This window comes from Moschus berezovskii, chromosome 27 (genome assembly GCF_049115385.1).
Source record: "Moschus berezovskii isolate FMDL1 chromosome 27, NW_MosBer_1.0, whole genome shotgun sequence".
NCBI lineage: Eukaryota > Metazoa > Chordata > Mammalia > Artiodactyla > Moschidae > Moschus > Moschus berezovskii.
The window spans coordinates 32,243,440-32,259,328 of NC_142486.1; the positions used below are offsets into that span (position 1 = coordinate 32,243,440).

Consider the following 15,889-nt stretch of genomic DNA (forward strand, 5'->3'; position numbering starts at 1 on the left):
CAAGACAAGTGTAGTGAATGCTGTGAAAGAACAAAGCAGGGAGAGGGGATGAATGCAGAGTGCAGTGAGAACAGCCAGTGCAAAGGCCCTGTGGCCGGAGGATGCTTATAGATGTTTGAGGAACACAGGGTGGCTTTTAAAGAGAGAGCAAGGAGGTGAGGTTAGGAAGATAGTGCACGTCCACCGGACCCGCCAAGGAGACCGGCTTCTCCTCCAGGTGCAATGGGGAGACAGAGGCTTTGAGCATGGGGAGTGTCTGATTTGCAATTTTTTTAAGGTAAAATGGAGGAGGGGCTGTAGGCTGGGGCAGGAGTGGAGGCTGGGATAGGATATTGTGACTGTCCTGGCGTGAGGGACTGTCGCCTGGACCAGGGCCTAGCGAGAGGAAGCTGTGCCCCTGCGCTACCCTGACCACCGACACACCCGTCTTCTCGTTCCAGGCCCTCTCAGTCTCTGGGGAGCACACCCTGGGCAGTGGTGAGCTCCTGCTACACTCTAGATGCCAGCTGGGCCTCGCCCCGGACACAGATCACGGCCTGCACCTCAGCCTGACGCTCCGCAACCACAGCAGGCCCCGGACACATGACTACTCTGGGGAGCTGGAGGTAAGGTAGCTGCCCGCCCCAGAGGAAGATACCCTGATGGCCATCCGTCCCTCTCTGGCCAGTGGACCACCACTGACTGGGCAGCCCTGCCATCTAGTGGCCAGTATTGGAACTGCAGACAGGCACCCGACCGGGGCCTGAGCTTACTTGTAGTGGCACCCCCTGAGCCTGCCCGCCCCCCACCCCCAACCCTCCACCACCAAGACAAAACAGCTCCTCTGCTGCCCCAGCACCAGACCTTCCCATAACCAAGAGGCAATGGCTGGACTGCCTGGGTTTGAACCCCAGCCAGACCTCTTCCTAGATGGCAATTTACCTCCCCTCTGTGTGCCTCGGTTTCCTCACCTGTAAAGTGGGGGATAACCATTGCACCTATCCTACCTCCCGTGGGATTAATATTTTAGGGGTTAAATATGTCAGCATGTGTATACTGCTTAGAACAGTGCCGGGTACAAAGCCAGCACGAGGATTGGCTTCTTTTAATGTGTGCGTCTGTTCGGTCACTCAGTCGTGTCTGACTCTGTGACCTCATGGACTGTAGCTCACCAGGCTCCTCTGCCCATGGAATTTTCCAGACAAGAATACTGGAGTGGGTTGCCATTTCCTACTCCAGGGGATCTTCCTGACCCAGGGATTGAACCTGCGTCTCTTGCATCGGTGGGTGAATTCTTTACTGCTGCACCACCTGGGAAACCCCAGCTGCTATTATTATTGGCTATTATTGGCCCAGTCTTCTATTACCTCTCCCTTTCCCAGCAGCCCAGGGAGGTAGAAAGGGTTCAATACCTGCTCTGCCCTCATCTGGCCAAACGGTATTGGAAAGGGACCTCTCCGAGCCCCATTTCCTTAAGTGGGGGTCAGATATATTTCATAAGGTGGTCAGTGGGGTTCTGGGCACCCCTTCTCTCCACCCACACAGCATGGGTATAGAGTAGGTGCCCCATCAGGGCTGCCATATGCCCATCTCTCTGTCTCCCTGACCTTGACCTTGTGACTTTCCCTTTACAAGCCTCAGTATTCCCCTCTGTCAAATGGGAACAAATCCCACCTCCTTTGCAGAAGTGTTGGGAAAAAAAGGAGCAGAGTTCGCATGGCACATGCACACAGGAAGTGCTCTTGAGATGGGCGTTTCCTGCCAGTGTCCAGAGATGGACGAGGCGTTTCTGTCTCTGGAGCTCACCCAGCCCCTGTTTCCAAGTCCAGGAGCTGTGATGGTTTCCAAAGCATTTTCCTCTCTGAGGCTTGCCAAGGCTGGCTCTCATTTCTCCGTTGACCAGCCAGGCCGCCAGCCACCCCCGCATGTGTAATCCCAGTGCCCCAAGGTTCACGTCTCCCCGCAGTGGGTGGTCAGGGAGTGGCTGGTCCCTCTGCTTCCATCGCGAGCCCGTGGGTGGCTGGTTTTGACCGCTTCTCCCTTGCCCACACCCTCTCTGCTCCATTTTGGGGTCCGTGGCATGGGGAGGGCTTTCCCAGCCTGGTTTGGTGTTCACACCAACCTGATGGAGAAGAGGGACAAAATTCGGGGGGGCAGGCACTTACCCCAGCTGCTGGGGCCCCAGCCACTCAGTGACTGGGACGGAGTCAGATGCAGGAGGCCATCTGCGAGGAACACCCCAGGTGTGGTCTGCAGATGCCTGACCACCCCCACCCCCGCCCCGTACCAGGCTCACTGCCCGAGCACTGTGAAATCTCCTAGGAATTCCTGGGCGCCACCCCTCCTACCCACTCAGAAATCTGCTGGAAGGAGACTCAGGAAACGGCATGTTTTGCGAGCACCCTGAATTGGATTCCTAGGGCTAACAAATTACCCACCAACTGAGGGCCTTACCATGACAGAGATTTCTTCTTTCACAGTTCTGGAGGTTAGAAGGCTAAAATCAAGGTGTCAGTGGGGCCGTGTTCCCTCTAGAAGCCCCAGGAAAGAATCCTTCCTTGTCTCTTCCAGCTGCTAGGGGCCGCCAGCAATCCAGGAGTTGCTTCATTTTCCCAATCTCTGCCTCTGTCTGCACATGGCCTTCTCTTTTTTTAATACTTATTTTCATTTATTTGGCTGTGCTGGGTCTTAGTTGCAGCATGTGGGATCTAGGTCCCTGACCAGCGATTGAACTCAGAACCCTTGGAGAAGGAAACAGGCGATCCACTCCAGTATTTTTAAAACATTTTATTTATTATTTGGCTGTACCAGGTCTTAGCTGTGGTATGTGGGATCCAGTTCCCTGACCAGGATTGAACCTGGACCACCTGCACCAAGAGCATGGAGTCTTAGCCACTGGACCACCAGGGAAGGCCCCACCTGGCCTTCTTATAAGGACACCAGTCGTTGGATTTGGGTGTCCTTATATGACTTCATTGCAAATTTATTTAATCTGCAAAGAACAGACATGCAAATGACACCACGTTCACAGGTAGCAGGGGTTAGAATTCCGTCCGAGCTTCTTGAGGAACACAATCCAACCCATAACACACCTCCTGCATGCACACGCTTGCACGCGCGTGCAAACACACACACACACACATGAATTCTGATTCCTGATAAACTTTGAGAACCACTGTTCTGCATCTGATCTTACAGACTTTGAAACCGGGGCCACACACTGACTGTGGGCTGCACAGCTTGGGAGATGCAGTATTTGCAGAATACAGAGCAGCTGAGTTCAGGCCTGAGGGGCTCCCCTCCCCCACAACCGCGTCCCAGTCAGCCTGTGGCCGCCCCTCCCCCTGCAGGGTCTCCCTCAGGGCTCCTGCCCTTAGGCCGCTGAGGGTTTTCCTGACTCTGCCCCACTGGGGGCCGGGAAGATCCCCTGGAGAAGGAAAAGGCACCCCACTCCAGTATTCTTGCCTGGGCAGTCCCATGGATGGAGGAGCCTGGACGGCTGCCTACGGTCTATGGGGCCGCGAGGGAGTTGGACACGACTGGGCGCACACTTGGTACTATTTTATCGGTGTGTCATGAGTTGTTCCGGTCAGTCGTTCCACTGGCCGTCCATGGGGTTGCTGAGAGTGGGACGCAACTTGGTGACTGAGCAACCACCTGCCTTGTGTCCCCTCCCTTCTAGGCTGGTGGCTACAGGGGCTGGGATGAACTGCTCAGTGGCCCGCCCAGGTGCCACCCAAGGTCTCCTTGACCTTGCAGAGACATTTGTAGTGGTTCTCCTGCAGATATGGAAAACCTCACCAGGAGGGGGAGACACCCAGGTGCTGGGGATGCTGAAATGCCGGGGCCCAGCCCCTCCCCGAGTCAGTTAGGTCAGAATCTCTGGGGTGAGGCCTGAGCATCAGGAATTCTTAAGCCATCTGGATGCCGTGTTCTTGCACAGTTAGGTCCCTGGATGTGGATTTTAATAAGCATTTATGCAGTCGGTAGGGATTCTGAGCCCTGTGCTTTCCTGGTGGCACAGATGATAAAGAATCTGCCTGCAATGTGGGAGACCTGGGTTCGATCTCTGGGTTGGAAAGATCCCCTGGAGGAGGGCATGGCAACCCACTCCAGTGTTCTTGGCTGGAGAACTCCATGGACAGAGGAGCCTGGCTGGGTACAGTCCATGGGGTCGCAAGAGTCATATGTAAGCATGAGCATGAGCCTGTGGCAGGGTTGTTGGGTGAGGGGGACCCAGCGCTTGCTCCTGAAGGTATGGGGTGGGGTGGGCATTGCCTTTCCCCCGGAAGGTTCAGCCTCAGCCTCCCCAGCCACCTTTCCCCAGGTCTGGGCCAGCAGAGGGCAGGGACAGGGGCCAGGTCCCACTCAGACCTCTGCCCCCTCCCCCAGCTCCGTGGCCCCAAAGCTCAGTGGCTTGGCCTGCTGGGCCACGTCTCCACCTCGGCTTCTCGAAGCCTGGTCCAACTGGAGGGAAGCATGGACGACGGGGATGAGAAAGTGAGGCTGTCTGTGTCTCGGGCCCCGAACTGCCTCCAGGCCTCAGTGGCCCACGAGGAAGGTGAGTGGAGGCACGGGGTGCGGCTCAGTGGGGCTCAGCTTGGCCCAGGAGAAGTCAGAGATTGGGGTGCTGCGAGCTCAAAAGTCAAAGGCAACCCTGGTAGGGCTTCGTGGCCCCCCCAGCCAGGAGGAGAGGAGCTCTTCGTGGCCACCCGGATTGACTGTGGTGCCAGCAGAGGCAGGCAGAAGGTCTGGATCAGAGGTGGGTGTGGGGATGGGAAAGAAACCAGGCTTTGGCGGTGGGGGTAGGGGTCTGAAGGTTGATGTAGGCAGCTCGGTTTGAGGCCCTCAAGTCCCAGGACCGTTGAGCCTCTGCCCGTGGGCATTGGGGAGCTATCGGAGGCTGTGGAGTGCCAGAGGAGTAGGCAGATGGACAAGTCCTGGGCTCAACAGCAGGTCCCTTCCTGGCCCCAGGGAGCCAAGAGGAGAGCGTGCTGCTGCAGGCCTGTGCCCACAGGCAGGCGGTGGAGGTGGAGGCCCTGCTCCGGGACCGAGGGCAGCTCGTCCAGCCGCTGGCTCGCCTGACCCTGCAGGCTGCCAACCACAGCCTCCGCTTGGTTGCACGCGGCTGCCAGGGGACCCTGCTGGACCACGTGGAGGTGAGATGGCTGGGGGCAGGGTAGGGTTGCCAGTCCTACCACCCCCACCCGAGCCCCATCCCGAGGCCACAGGCCCAGGCTCCCAGAGTCCAGAGGAGCCAAGGAAACCAGTGGCACGTGGGTCCGCAGCCCTGCTGCTGGCATCAAGAGCTTTCTGCCTGCTGCATTCTCGGGGGGTCAGCCTGTCCCTCTGTGTCCGCAGTCCAGGGTGGCTGCTCTCGGGTCCCAGGTGCAAGCCGGGCTGGAGGAGAGGATCCACAGCTTGGAGGCCTGCGTGAGACGGTTCCAGCGCCTGGTGGGTAGAGTGCACTTGGGGTGTCACTGGAGAGGGAGGGAGTGTGGGGCTGGGCGGTGTCGCTGCTCTGCTCTGTCTGCCGCCCCCTCTGAGGACACGAGGGTGCACGTGGCCCCAGACCCTCACGCTGATCCGGCCTCCGTTCCCCCTACCCAGGTGCAGCCAGCAGGAGCCCTGGACGGCCTCGCCAGCCCGCTTCTGCAGCTGTGCCAGGAGGGGCTGGGGGCCGTGCGGGATGGCAGCCGGGCGGTGGCCACGCTGTGGGGCCTGAGCCCTGCTGGGCGGGCGCTCACCCTCCACTTGCCACTCTCCCTGGAGAGGCTGCGGGAGGGGCTGGAGCAGCTGCGGAAGGAGCTAGAACGTGAGTGCAGGGGCGGTGGGGGGGGGGGTGGTGACCATGCCCCCGATTGAGCCACGCCTGACCCCAGGGCCCCCGATCCACGCCTAAACCCTCACACTTGGCCTGGGGCACTGGTTCAAGCAGGAAGGCCACCAGATTTCCAGTAGGCCCACACCCCAACTTCCTTGAGAGCCCTCTGCCATATTTCTCACGGACCTACACCCTTCAGACTTGGGGAGCAGTGTCCTTTTTTAAAGAGTAATTCTATTGGTTTATTGCTGTTTTGGGCTGTGCTAGGTCTTTGTTGCGGGGCAGGCTTTTCTCTAGTTGCAGCGAGCCGGGCAGAGGGGCTCCCCTCTAGCTGCGGTGCGCAGGCTTCTCGTGGCGGAGCACAGGCTCTAGGCTGAGGGGTCTTCGGTGGTTGCGACACATGGACTCAGTAGTTGCGGCTCCCGGGCTCAATAGTTGCGGTGCGTGGGCTCCTCGGCATGTGGGATCTTCCCCTACTGAGGACCGAACCCGCGTCTCCTGCATTGCAGGCAGATTCTTAACCACTGAGCCACCGGGGAAGCCAGCCGTGTCTGTTCTTGTAGTTCTGCAAGCTCGTGTCCCTCGTGCTCACCGCCTTATTTCTTCTGGGACCTCTGCCCGAGTTTCTTTAGTCTCTGCCTGAATTCTTTAGGGTGTACGGCTTTATTTCTGCGAAGCCCACTGCTATAGATTCCAGGGCCTGTTTCTGGTTCTGTGATAAGCACCAGGGAGGCCACGCCGGCTGTGACGGCTGCTGTCCCTAGCACCCTCCTGGTGACACTGGGACCGTCCAGCCTTTCCCAGGGTCCGGGAGCACCAGGGATGACAGGGATGACCCCAGGACCCTGCCCAGCACCAGGGTGGCCATCCCAAGACTGGCTGGTGCTCAGGCCAGACTGGCCGTCCAGCGGCCTCTCACGCCTGCTTGTGCGTCTAGTCAGAACCCCAGGGCCACCCTGGCCTCGATGACTCAGGAGGGCTCGGCCCTCAGCTTGGAGTCGCACCTGCAGCCATAGGGCCAAGATACAGAGCCAGGCTGCGGAGGGACCAGTGTAAAGGAGGCTCCAGGGAGGATCCCCGTCCATGAGCTTCCAGACTCATCCCCCAGTGTGGGCATGCAGGATGCCCTCAGCACCCCCAGCTTCAGATTGTGACAACACGTGTCAGACATCAACTGCCCAAGGGAGCTCGCTAGGGGCTCCACACCCAGGCTTCTCATTGCGGGGTGGTCAGGTGGGAGCGCCTGCCTGGCACAGACCGATGTCTGAGACTCGCAGAAGGATAGGGGGTGTTCAGCGTGTTGTCTGTGTACCCCAGGCCTAGGGAGTCCCTCTCAATCAGCACTGGGAATGGTAGGACTCCTCCAGAATCCAGCCAGGGGCCGCCCTGGCAAACGAGCTTTGCAGACGGGCGGTCTCGGGCCTGCTGGGTTGACGTCCACAGTCTCGAGTCCACAGCCGCCACCTCATTCCAGGTTAAAGGCTCTATTTCCTTCCTGGGGGCCCAGGTGGTCTGGGAGAGGCAGGCTGGTTTCCCTGCATGGGGCTGGGATGCGGCCAGCAGGGTTGCACCTGCCGCCAGGCCCCGGAGTCCTCACGGTGGGCGGCGGCTCCCTTTGCAGGGCCCCTGGCCACGCTGAAGGACGCCTACCTGGAGGTGATGGTGCAGCCCCTGGACGACGTGTGGCGGGAGCGGGTGGAGGAGGCCTTGCGGCAGCTGCAGGCCTGGCTGTCCAGGACGCCGGGCACCTGGGGGTCTGGGCCCCTCGGGGCAGCGCTGGAGGCCACAGGGGGTGCCCTGGAGCTGGTGAGGTGGGGCGCGGGGGTGGGAGGTGGCCTCGCAGGCGGGGATGGCCCTGACGGCTCTTGCGGCCCCCACCCTGTCCAGGCCGCCCACTGGATGCTGTCTTGGGCCGATGCTGCGCTCTCACGGGCACTGAGGCGGCTCTGCAGACCCCTGTTGGACCTGTACAGCTTCTCGGCCAGGTGACTCGTCCCCTCCGAGGCCCTGCCCCACACCAGGCACACCCTCCACCTCATCCGCTCCCCTGCCAGAGGCATTTTCATCCCCATTTTACAGATCAGAAAACTGAGGTCTGCTCTTCATTCTGCAGATATTTCACAAGCGCTCTCTCTGAGCAGGTGGGGTTTTAGATGCTGCAGACGCAGTGGTGAGTGGGACAGGTTCTGGCCCTCCCCTGGCTGCCTGGGGAGACAGTGACCAGGTTATCTGCCCCTCAGTGGTGGCAAACCTTCCTGTAAACGGCCTGAGAGTGGTGTGTACGGGTTTTGTAGCTAGCTGGCCCCTCACGTAGCCTTGATCTTTTGTTTCTGTTAAGAATTCTTTGAACATGTCAAAGCCATTCTTAGCTTGTAGGCTGTCCAAAAACAGGACACAGGCTGGATTTGGCTACAGACCATAGCCTACCCACCTTTGAGGAACTATGTGTGCCAAGTGGCCTTAGTTAGGTGCGACCCTTTGTGACCCCATGGACTGTGACCCACCAGACTCCTCGGTCCATGGAATCTTCCAGACAAGAATACTGGAGTGGGTTGCCATCCCCTTCTCCAGGGGATCTTCCTGACCCAGGGATCGAACCCATGTCTCTTATGTCTCCTGCATTGGCAGGCAGGTTCTTTACCATTAGTGCCACCTGGGAAGTCCCTGAGCTAGTATGTTCGCTAAATGCCACAGGAAAATAAAAAGGACATGGGGGCATTTTTTAAACATTAATCTTTTAATGAATTGATTAATTTGGCCATGTGGCGCAGCATGCAGGATCTGAGTTCCCAAACCAGTGATTGAACCCACGCCCCCTGAAGTGGAAGTGTGAGTCTTAACCACTGGACTGCAAGGGAAGACACCAGTGAGGGCATTTTAAAGAGTGAGGCCATGGTTGGCTTCAGTGAGAAGGCCTTGAAGGGTGAGGAAGCTAGCCGGGTGTAGTTATGGGAAGAGAGTTCCAGGGGGAGGGCAAAGCCGGTGCAAAGGCCCGGGGGAGCAAATGCACCTGCTGCTGGAGGAATATGAAGGAAGCCAGGGGGGAGCTGGAGTGGAGGGTGGAGGAGTTAGGGAGGTAACGGGGTTCTGGTATACACAGGAGGTTTTGAACTGAGGAAGGACATGCTCTACCTTTCATTTACTAAGATCTCTCTGGCCCCCATGTAGAGAATAAAGACTGGGGGCAGGAAGCGGGGGATAGAAGTGGGGAACCCAGTTTAGAATGGTCCGGGCAAGATGGGAGGGTGGCTGCACTGGGCAGTGGCAGCCATGGAGGAGTGTGAGGCAGTCAGACTCTGAACAAGCCTGTAGGATTGGCTGACAGATTGGATGTAGGTGGTGAAAGAGAAGAGCTGGGGATGACTCCAAGCATTTTGGCTTTGATGATTGAAAGGGTGGAGGGTTCATCTGTGGAGTAAGGGGGGTGCCTGGGGTACAGGGATCAGCTTAGAGCTTTTTTAGCTGCTTTTTTTGTGGCTGCTGTAGCAAATTACGACAAGTTCAGTGGCTTAATGCAACATAGATGTATTGTTGCGTGGTTCCAGGGGTCAGAATTTCAAAATGAATTTCAGGTTCTTCCCTTTTGCAGCTTCTACTGGCCACCTTTCCTTGGCTCGTGGCCCCTCCTCCATCTTTAAAGCCAGCAGTGTAGCATCTTCTCCCCTCTGACCTTTGTCCATATATCTTTCCTCTGATCCTCCTGCCTCTTACAAGGGCCACTGTGATTCCACTGGCCATATGGTTAATCCATCTCAGAATCTTTAGTGTGGTCACACCTACAAAGTCCCTTTGGCCACCTAAGATGATGTAACCTTTCAGCGGCTTGGGCGTCCTTGGGGCTGTTGTTCAGCCTGCTGTGCTGGAAGTGTGTGGTGTGGGGCTCCTTTCTGGCCTGTTGAGTTTGAGTTGCCCTCCAGACACCCCACCGAGGCAAGCTGACTTTCTGAGGCCTGGGCCATCAGGCACTTTGGGAAGGGTCAGGAGGCCCTCGTGCCGGGGTCTCCCAGCTCCTCTGTGCTCCCTCCAGGGACCGCTCGATGGCGGTGACGCTGCCGATGCTGCCGGCAGGGGACGAGCCCCTGAATGTAGCCCGCGTGACCAGCCACCTGATGGAGGAGCTGCTGCTGCGGCCGCTCCGAGCACTCTACAGGACCAGCGTGCTGGCTGAGTACCACCGGCTCAAACGCAGCCTGCTGGGGGCCCCCTCTGGATGTAAGTCCGGTGCTTCTCCTCTCTGGGAGCCCCACTGCCCTTTGGGATGCAGCGGCGTGACCTGGCAGGGACAGATGGACAGTGGGACCATCCTCTGCTAGTACAGGGACGCCCTAGCACCATGGTGCTGGGCCCGTCTGCTCCCAGGCTGAGTGCTGAGGTTACTGGGCTTCCCAGGGTCACACAGGACTAGGGCTGGGCTGCACATCCAAGTCATTTGTCCAGAAAGTCACAGCCTGAGCCTGAAGCCCAGCATGGAGGCATGGCGAGTGGCTGAGGACCAGGCCAGCTCCCTCTGGGGGTGACTCTGCAGGAAAAGCATAAAACGACCTCCAGTTGCAGCCGGAAGGCCACTAATCGAGTCCAGACTGTCAGGCAAGACTTCGAGCCAGAGGCAGGACCAAGAGCAGACACCGCTCTGGGGGCTGGGACTGCCTGGGAGTTTGCCTTCTCTCCTCTGAGTGTGTGCTGGTGAGCCGTCCCATCTCTCTGCCACCCGGAGGGCCAACGTGGCTCACTTGGGAGGGAACGGGTGTATGCCTTTGGCGCCCGGGAAGGTCTCAATCAGTGGGCCGGGCTTGGCAGTAGCCTGGGGGTCTTGTGATTGCACAGGTGAGGACAGGTGGGAATGCAGGCAGGTGGGAGCCGCTGGAGTCAGGGGTACTTGTCTGGCAGGCAGCGGGGCAACTGGAAACAGCCTGGTCCCCGGGTTCCACGTGTGTGACCTGGGGTCGGCCTGTGACCTTCAGCTCTGGCACAGGACGGAGGGACCCTCCTCGTGAGGCCATCATGGGCTGGCCCGGGTGTGTGTTCAACAGACAGGGCTTCTCTTATCTGCTCCCTACCCAAGCCTCTGCTCTTCTGCTGGCCTAGTAGTTCAGAACTGCTCTGTCTCGGGCCACTTTCTGCTCACTGTGAAGAGAGCAGGGCCTGGCCCAAGTGGCACCTCCCACCTGTGGGATGGAGCCTTTGTACTTTTTCTTAAAACAGTGAACGTGTCTCTGCCGTAGCTTCAGTGAGGTTACAATCCACCTGCTACCCAGGTCTTTTTTGAACTGTGGGTATAATTCAACAAAGTCTGACCTTCCGTCAAGGGTGACAAGAAATGAGAGACAAATGGAAAAATGCCATTTGTATTCATCTTTATAAATTATGTGGTTAGTTCAGTTTGGAGGCAAAGGTGTGGTTCAGTTCAGTCGCTCAGTTGTGTCCGACTTTGCGGCCCCATGAACTGCAGCACTCCAGGCTTCCCTGTCCATCACCAACTCCCGGAGTCCACCTAAACCCATGTCCATTGAGTTGGTGATGCCACCCAACCATCTCATCCTCTGTCATCCCCTTCTCCTCCTGCCTTCAATCTTTCCCAGCATCAGGGTCTTTTCAAATGAGTCAGTTCTTCACATCAGTTCTTCACAAAGTATTGGAGTTTCAGCTTCAACATCATTCCTTCCAATGAACACCCAGGACTGATCTCCTTTAGGATGGACTGGCTGGATCTCCTTGCAGTCCAAGGGGCTCTCAAGAGTCTTCTCCAACACCACAGTTCAAAAGCATCAATTCTTCGGCGCTCAGTTTTCTTTATAGTCCAACTCTCACATCCATACATGACCACTGGAAAAACCATAGCCTTGACTAGACGGACCTTTGTTGACAAAGTAATGTCTCTGCTTTTTAATATGCTAGGACTGGAGTGACTTAGCAGCAGCAGCAGCTAGGTTAGTCATAATTTTCCTTCCAAGGAATAAGGATCTTTTAATTTCATGGCTGCAATCACCATCTGCAGTGATTTTGGAGCCCAGAAAAATAAAGTCAGCCACTATTTCCCCATCTATTTGCCATGAAGTGATGGGACCAGATGCCATGATCTTAGTTTTCTGAATGTTGAGCTTCAAGCCAACCTTTTCACTCTCCTTTTCCACTTTCATCAAGAGACTCTTTAGTTCTTCTTCACTTTCTGCCATAAAGGTGGTGTCATCTGCATGTGTGAGGTTATTGATATTTCTCCTGGCAAGGAACCTGGGGTAAATCCTTTTGTTGTTTTCTGAAGTACGGATGTCACTGATTTACAACATTGTATTAATCTCTGCTGCTCAGCAAAGTGACTCAGTTATACATACACATGCTGTTAAAAAATATTCCTTTTCACTTATGGTTACTGATATTGAATAAAGTTCCCTATGCTATACATACATACCTACATATAATAGTTTGCATCTACTAATCCCAACCCCCCACTCAATCCTTCCCCTAACCCCTTCCCTTCCCCCTTGGCAACAGTAAATCTGTTCTGTATGTCCATGAGTCTGTTTTGTAGATAGGTTCCTTTGTGTCATATTTTAGATTCCACTTGCTAGTGACATTATATGGCATTTGTCTTTAACTTTTTATATTGGAATATAGTTGATTAACCCTGTTGTGTTTGTTTCAGGTGGACATCAAAGTGATTCAGTTATACATGTACATGTATCTTGTTGTTTAGTGTCAAAGTCATGTCTGACTCTTTTGCGACCCCATGGACTGCAGCCCACCAGGCTGCTCTGTCCATGGGGTTTCCCAAGAAAGAATACTGGAGTGGGTTGCCATTTCCTTCTCCAGGAGCTCCTCCTGACCCAGAGATCAACCCTGCGTCTCCTGCACTGGCAGGTGGATTCTTTATCGTGGAGCTACCTGGGAAGCCTATACGTATATTTTACTCGTTTTCAAATTCTTTTCCCATTTAGGTTGTTACATGATACTGAGCAGAGTTCCCCGTGCTACATATTAGGTCCTTGTTGTAGGTTATCCATTTTAAGTATAGTAGTATGTATTAGGTTGGCCAAAAAGTTTACTCTGCAACATCTTACTGAAAAACCCAAACGATCCTTTTGGCCAACCCAATACATGTCAGTCTCAAACTCTCTTAACTGTCCCTCCCCCTACCTGTCCCCTCTGGTATCTGTAAGTTCATTCTCTAGGTCTGTGAGTCTGTTTCTGTTTTGTAAATAAGTTCATTTGTATCACTTTTTTTTTTAAAAGATTCTACATGTAAGATATATCTGTCTTTCTCTGACTTCACTCAATATGACAGTCTCTAGGTCCATCCATGTTGCTGCAAATGGCATCTTTCTTTCTTTTTAATGGCTAATATTCCGCTGTATACTGTACCGCATCTTATTTATTTGTTCATCTGTCGATGGACGTTTAGGTTGTTTTCATGTCTTGGATCTTGTGAATAGTGCTGCTATGAACACAGGGGTGCATGTATCTTTTCGGCTTAGAGTTCTGTCTGGATATATGCCCAGGAGTGGGATTGCTGGATCATATGGTAATTCTGTTTTTACTTTTCTGAGGAACCTCCATACTGTTTTCCATAGGGGCTGCGTCAACTTGCATCCCCACCAACAGTGTAGGAGGGCTCCCTTTTCTCCATATCCTCTCCAGCATTTATTGGTAGTTTTTCATGATAGCCATTCTGACCAGCCTGAGATGGTATTTCATTGTAGTTTTGATTTGCATTTTTTGAATTATTAATAATGTTGAGCATCTTTTCATGTGCCTATTGGCTATTTCTTTTTTAGAGACACGTTTATTTAGGTCTTCTGCACATTTTTCTATTGGGTTTGTTTTTCTTTTATATTGAGCTGTATGAACTGTTTTATATTTTGGAGATTAAGCCCTAGTCGGTCACATCGTTTGCAAACATTTTCTCCCATTCTGTAGGTTATCTTTTAATTTCTTTTATGATTTCCTTGGCTGTGTAAAAGCTTGTACGTTTGATCAGGTCCCATTTGTTTCTGTGTATTTCTATCACCTTGGGAGGCTGCAGGTCGTCCATTTAAAGGGTCCGATTCGGTGGCCGGTGTGCATCCATCAACATGGTCAACTACAGAACCTTCCTCACCCCCAAAAGACACCCTGCATCCCTTAGCTGTCTGTCCCCATCCCTCCACTACACCCCAGTCTGCTTGCTGTCTGTGGACTTGCCTGTTATAAACTTTGTATGAACGGAATCATGTAACATGTGCCCAGGCTTCTCACTCAGAGTTTCCCAGGGTCCCCAGTGTTAAAACGTGCATCACCCCTCGGTTCCTTCTTGTTGCCGCCTTGGCTGTAGACCATTCACCTCGGGGCGTCCCTAGAGCTCAAGTTGTCTAGACGCCAGGGTTCCTGGAGACAGATCCCACTCCCCAGGTGGGCTGCCCCTGAAGACACCAGCCAAGGAGCAGGCCCTGGACACCCTGGGCTGCCCTGTGGACTCCGGGCCGCCCCCAACCCTGCAGCCGGTGCAGCGGGCCCCACTCACCCTACCTCTGGCTTTTTCTCCCCAGACCACGCCGTGGTGGCCAGGGCCAGCTACATGGTGACCTTTGACGGCCAGGTGTGGGGCATTGGTGACCGCTGTGGCAGCCTGCTGCTGGCCCAGGACTTTGCTCACGACACGTTCTCGCTGATGCTAAACCGGGCGGGCTCGGGGCTCACATCGCTGACCGTGAGGCTGAACCACACCATCCTTGCCCTCTACCCCAGCCTGAAGGTGAGCCTGCACGAGCGGGGTGGGAAGGTCGCCCAGCCACATTTTCTGCCTCCTGCCGTGTCCGCACACGTGTGCCCTGTGGAGCCTGTCCTAGCCCGTCTGGCCCACAGACCTACAGGCTGTACAGCAACTCCCTGCCTGGGGAGAGCTGTCTGGACAGAGACCTGCCTCCTGCCAAGACCAGGAGGGACGACCCCAGGATTGAACTGACCAGTGAGGACGGTATCTCCATCACCTGTGACGTCCACGCCGGCCTCTGCAGCCTGACTCTCAGCGTCTGGCAGCACGGTGGGTCTGGGCCCCTGCTGGCAGCCTCCGAGTCGGTGCAGTCAGCTTCCAGGGCTGAGACTGACAGATCCCAGCAGGCAGTTACTCTGTGCCCTTGGGAGGATGAGGGTGGGAGGCCCAGGGATGCTCTTGTGCCACTGCTGGTCCTTGGGGTTCACAACCTGAGCGGATATCAGAACAGCCCAGAACTGGAAGAGGTTCAAAGACCATCTCTGCCAGCTTTGATCACGTTCAGTGCTGGGACAGCTCCTACCTCAGGGAGTGCGTGCATGCTAGGTTGCTTCAGTCATGTCTGACTCTGCAACACTATGGACTGTAGCCCTCCAGGCTCCTCTGTCCATGTGATCTCCAGGCAAGAATACTGGACTGGGTTGCCATGCCTTCCTCCAGGGGGGATCTTCCTGACCCAGGGATCAAACTGAGGGGTGTACAACTCTGGACGCAGCCAGCTGGTTGAGCGCTGCCCGTTTTAGGAGCTACGCTGCATGGTCAGCTCCTTCTCCTTTGATCCCCCCGCTGTTGTCCCCGGGACAGGTGACCCATGTTAATTCACTCACCCCCATGTCCCTAGCCACAAGCAGCAGCACCAGGTTTTGAGTCCAGGGCTCTGACCCCACGTTCTGCCCCCTCCCCTTGACCTGGTTGGGCTGTCCCAGGAACACCCATGAAGAGCTTGCATCCTGGCTGCTTGGGAGAGGGCCAGTGGACAGGGAAGGGCCCAGGAGGGGAACAGATGCTTCCCTCACTGTCCTTATTCTTCTCTCCCTCTGGAGAGAAGGTTCAGAGCCAGGGCTGGTAGTTTAGGGAGGTCAGCCTTGGAGGACACAGGGTCTGGCCATGCCCCTGACCCTGGCCAGCGGGCTCTCACGGCCCATCCTTCCTTCCCTGCCCCACAGGCCTGTCCGCCGGCCTTCTGGGCACCAATGACAACGAGGCCAGCAATGAGCTGATGCTGCCGGATGGCACGGTGGCCAGCAGCCTGGAGGAGTTCGCCCTGGCCTGGCAGGTGAGCCGCTGGCCAGCCCCCCTTTCCGCGGGCCTGGGCATCATCACTAGGATGCTGGGGGTGGAGG

At 55.8% G+C, this 15,889-nt stretch overlaps 1 protein-coding gene across 1 annotated transcript in view; it reads left to right on the plus strand.

Moving 5' to 3' along the window:
* The window catches only part of APOLTP (apolipoprotein lipid transfer particle homolog), a 179,414-nt gene that overhangs the window by 146,559 nt on the left and 16,966 nt on the right, over positions 1–15,889 (plus strand). The window contains exons 59-69 of the mRNA XM_088833046.1: positions 441–605; positions 4,372–4,540; positions 4,954–5,138; positions 5,341–5,433; positions 5,590–5,794; positions 7,425–7,609; positions 7,691–7,788; positions 9,831–10,015; positions 14,323–14,528; positions 14,639–14,816; positions 15,713–15,822. Of these exons, the coding sequence (XP_088689172.1) occupies positions 441–605; positions 4,372–4,540; positions 4,954–5,138; positions 5,341–5,433; positions 5,590–5,794; positions 7,425–7,609; positions 7,691–7,788; positions 9,831–10,015; positions 14,323–14,528; positions 14,639–14,816; positions 15,713–15,822 (1,779 nt within the window). The remainder of the gene's footprint in view (positions 1–440; positions 606–4,371; positions 4,541–4,953; positions 5,139–5,340; positions 5,434–5,589; positions 5,795–7,424; positions 7,610–7,690; positions 7,789–9,830; positions 10,016–14,322; positions 14,529–14,638; positions 14,817–15,712; positions 15,823–15,889) is intronic.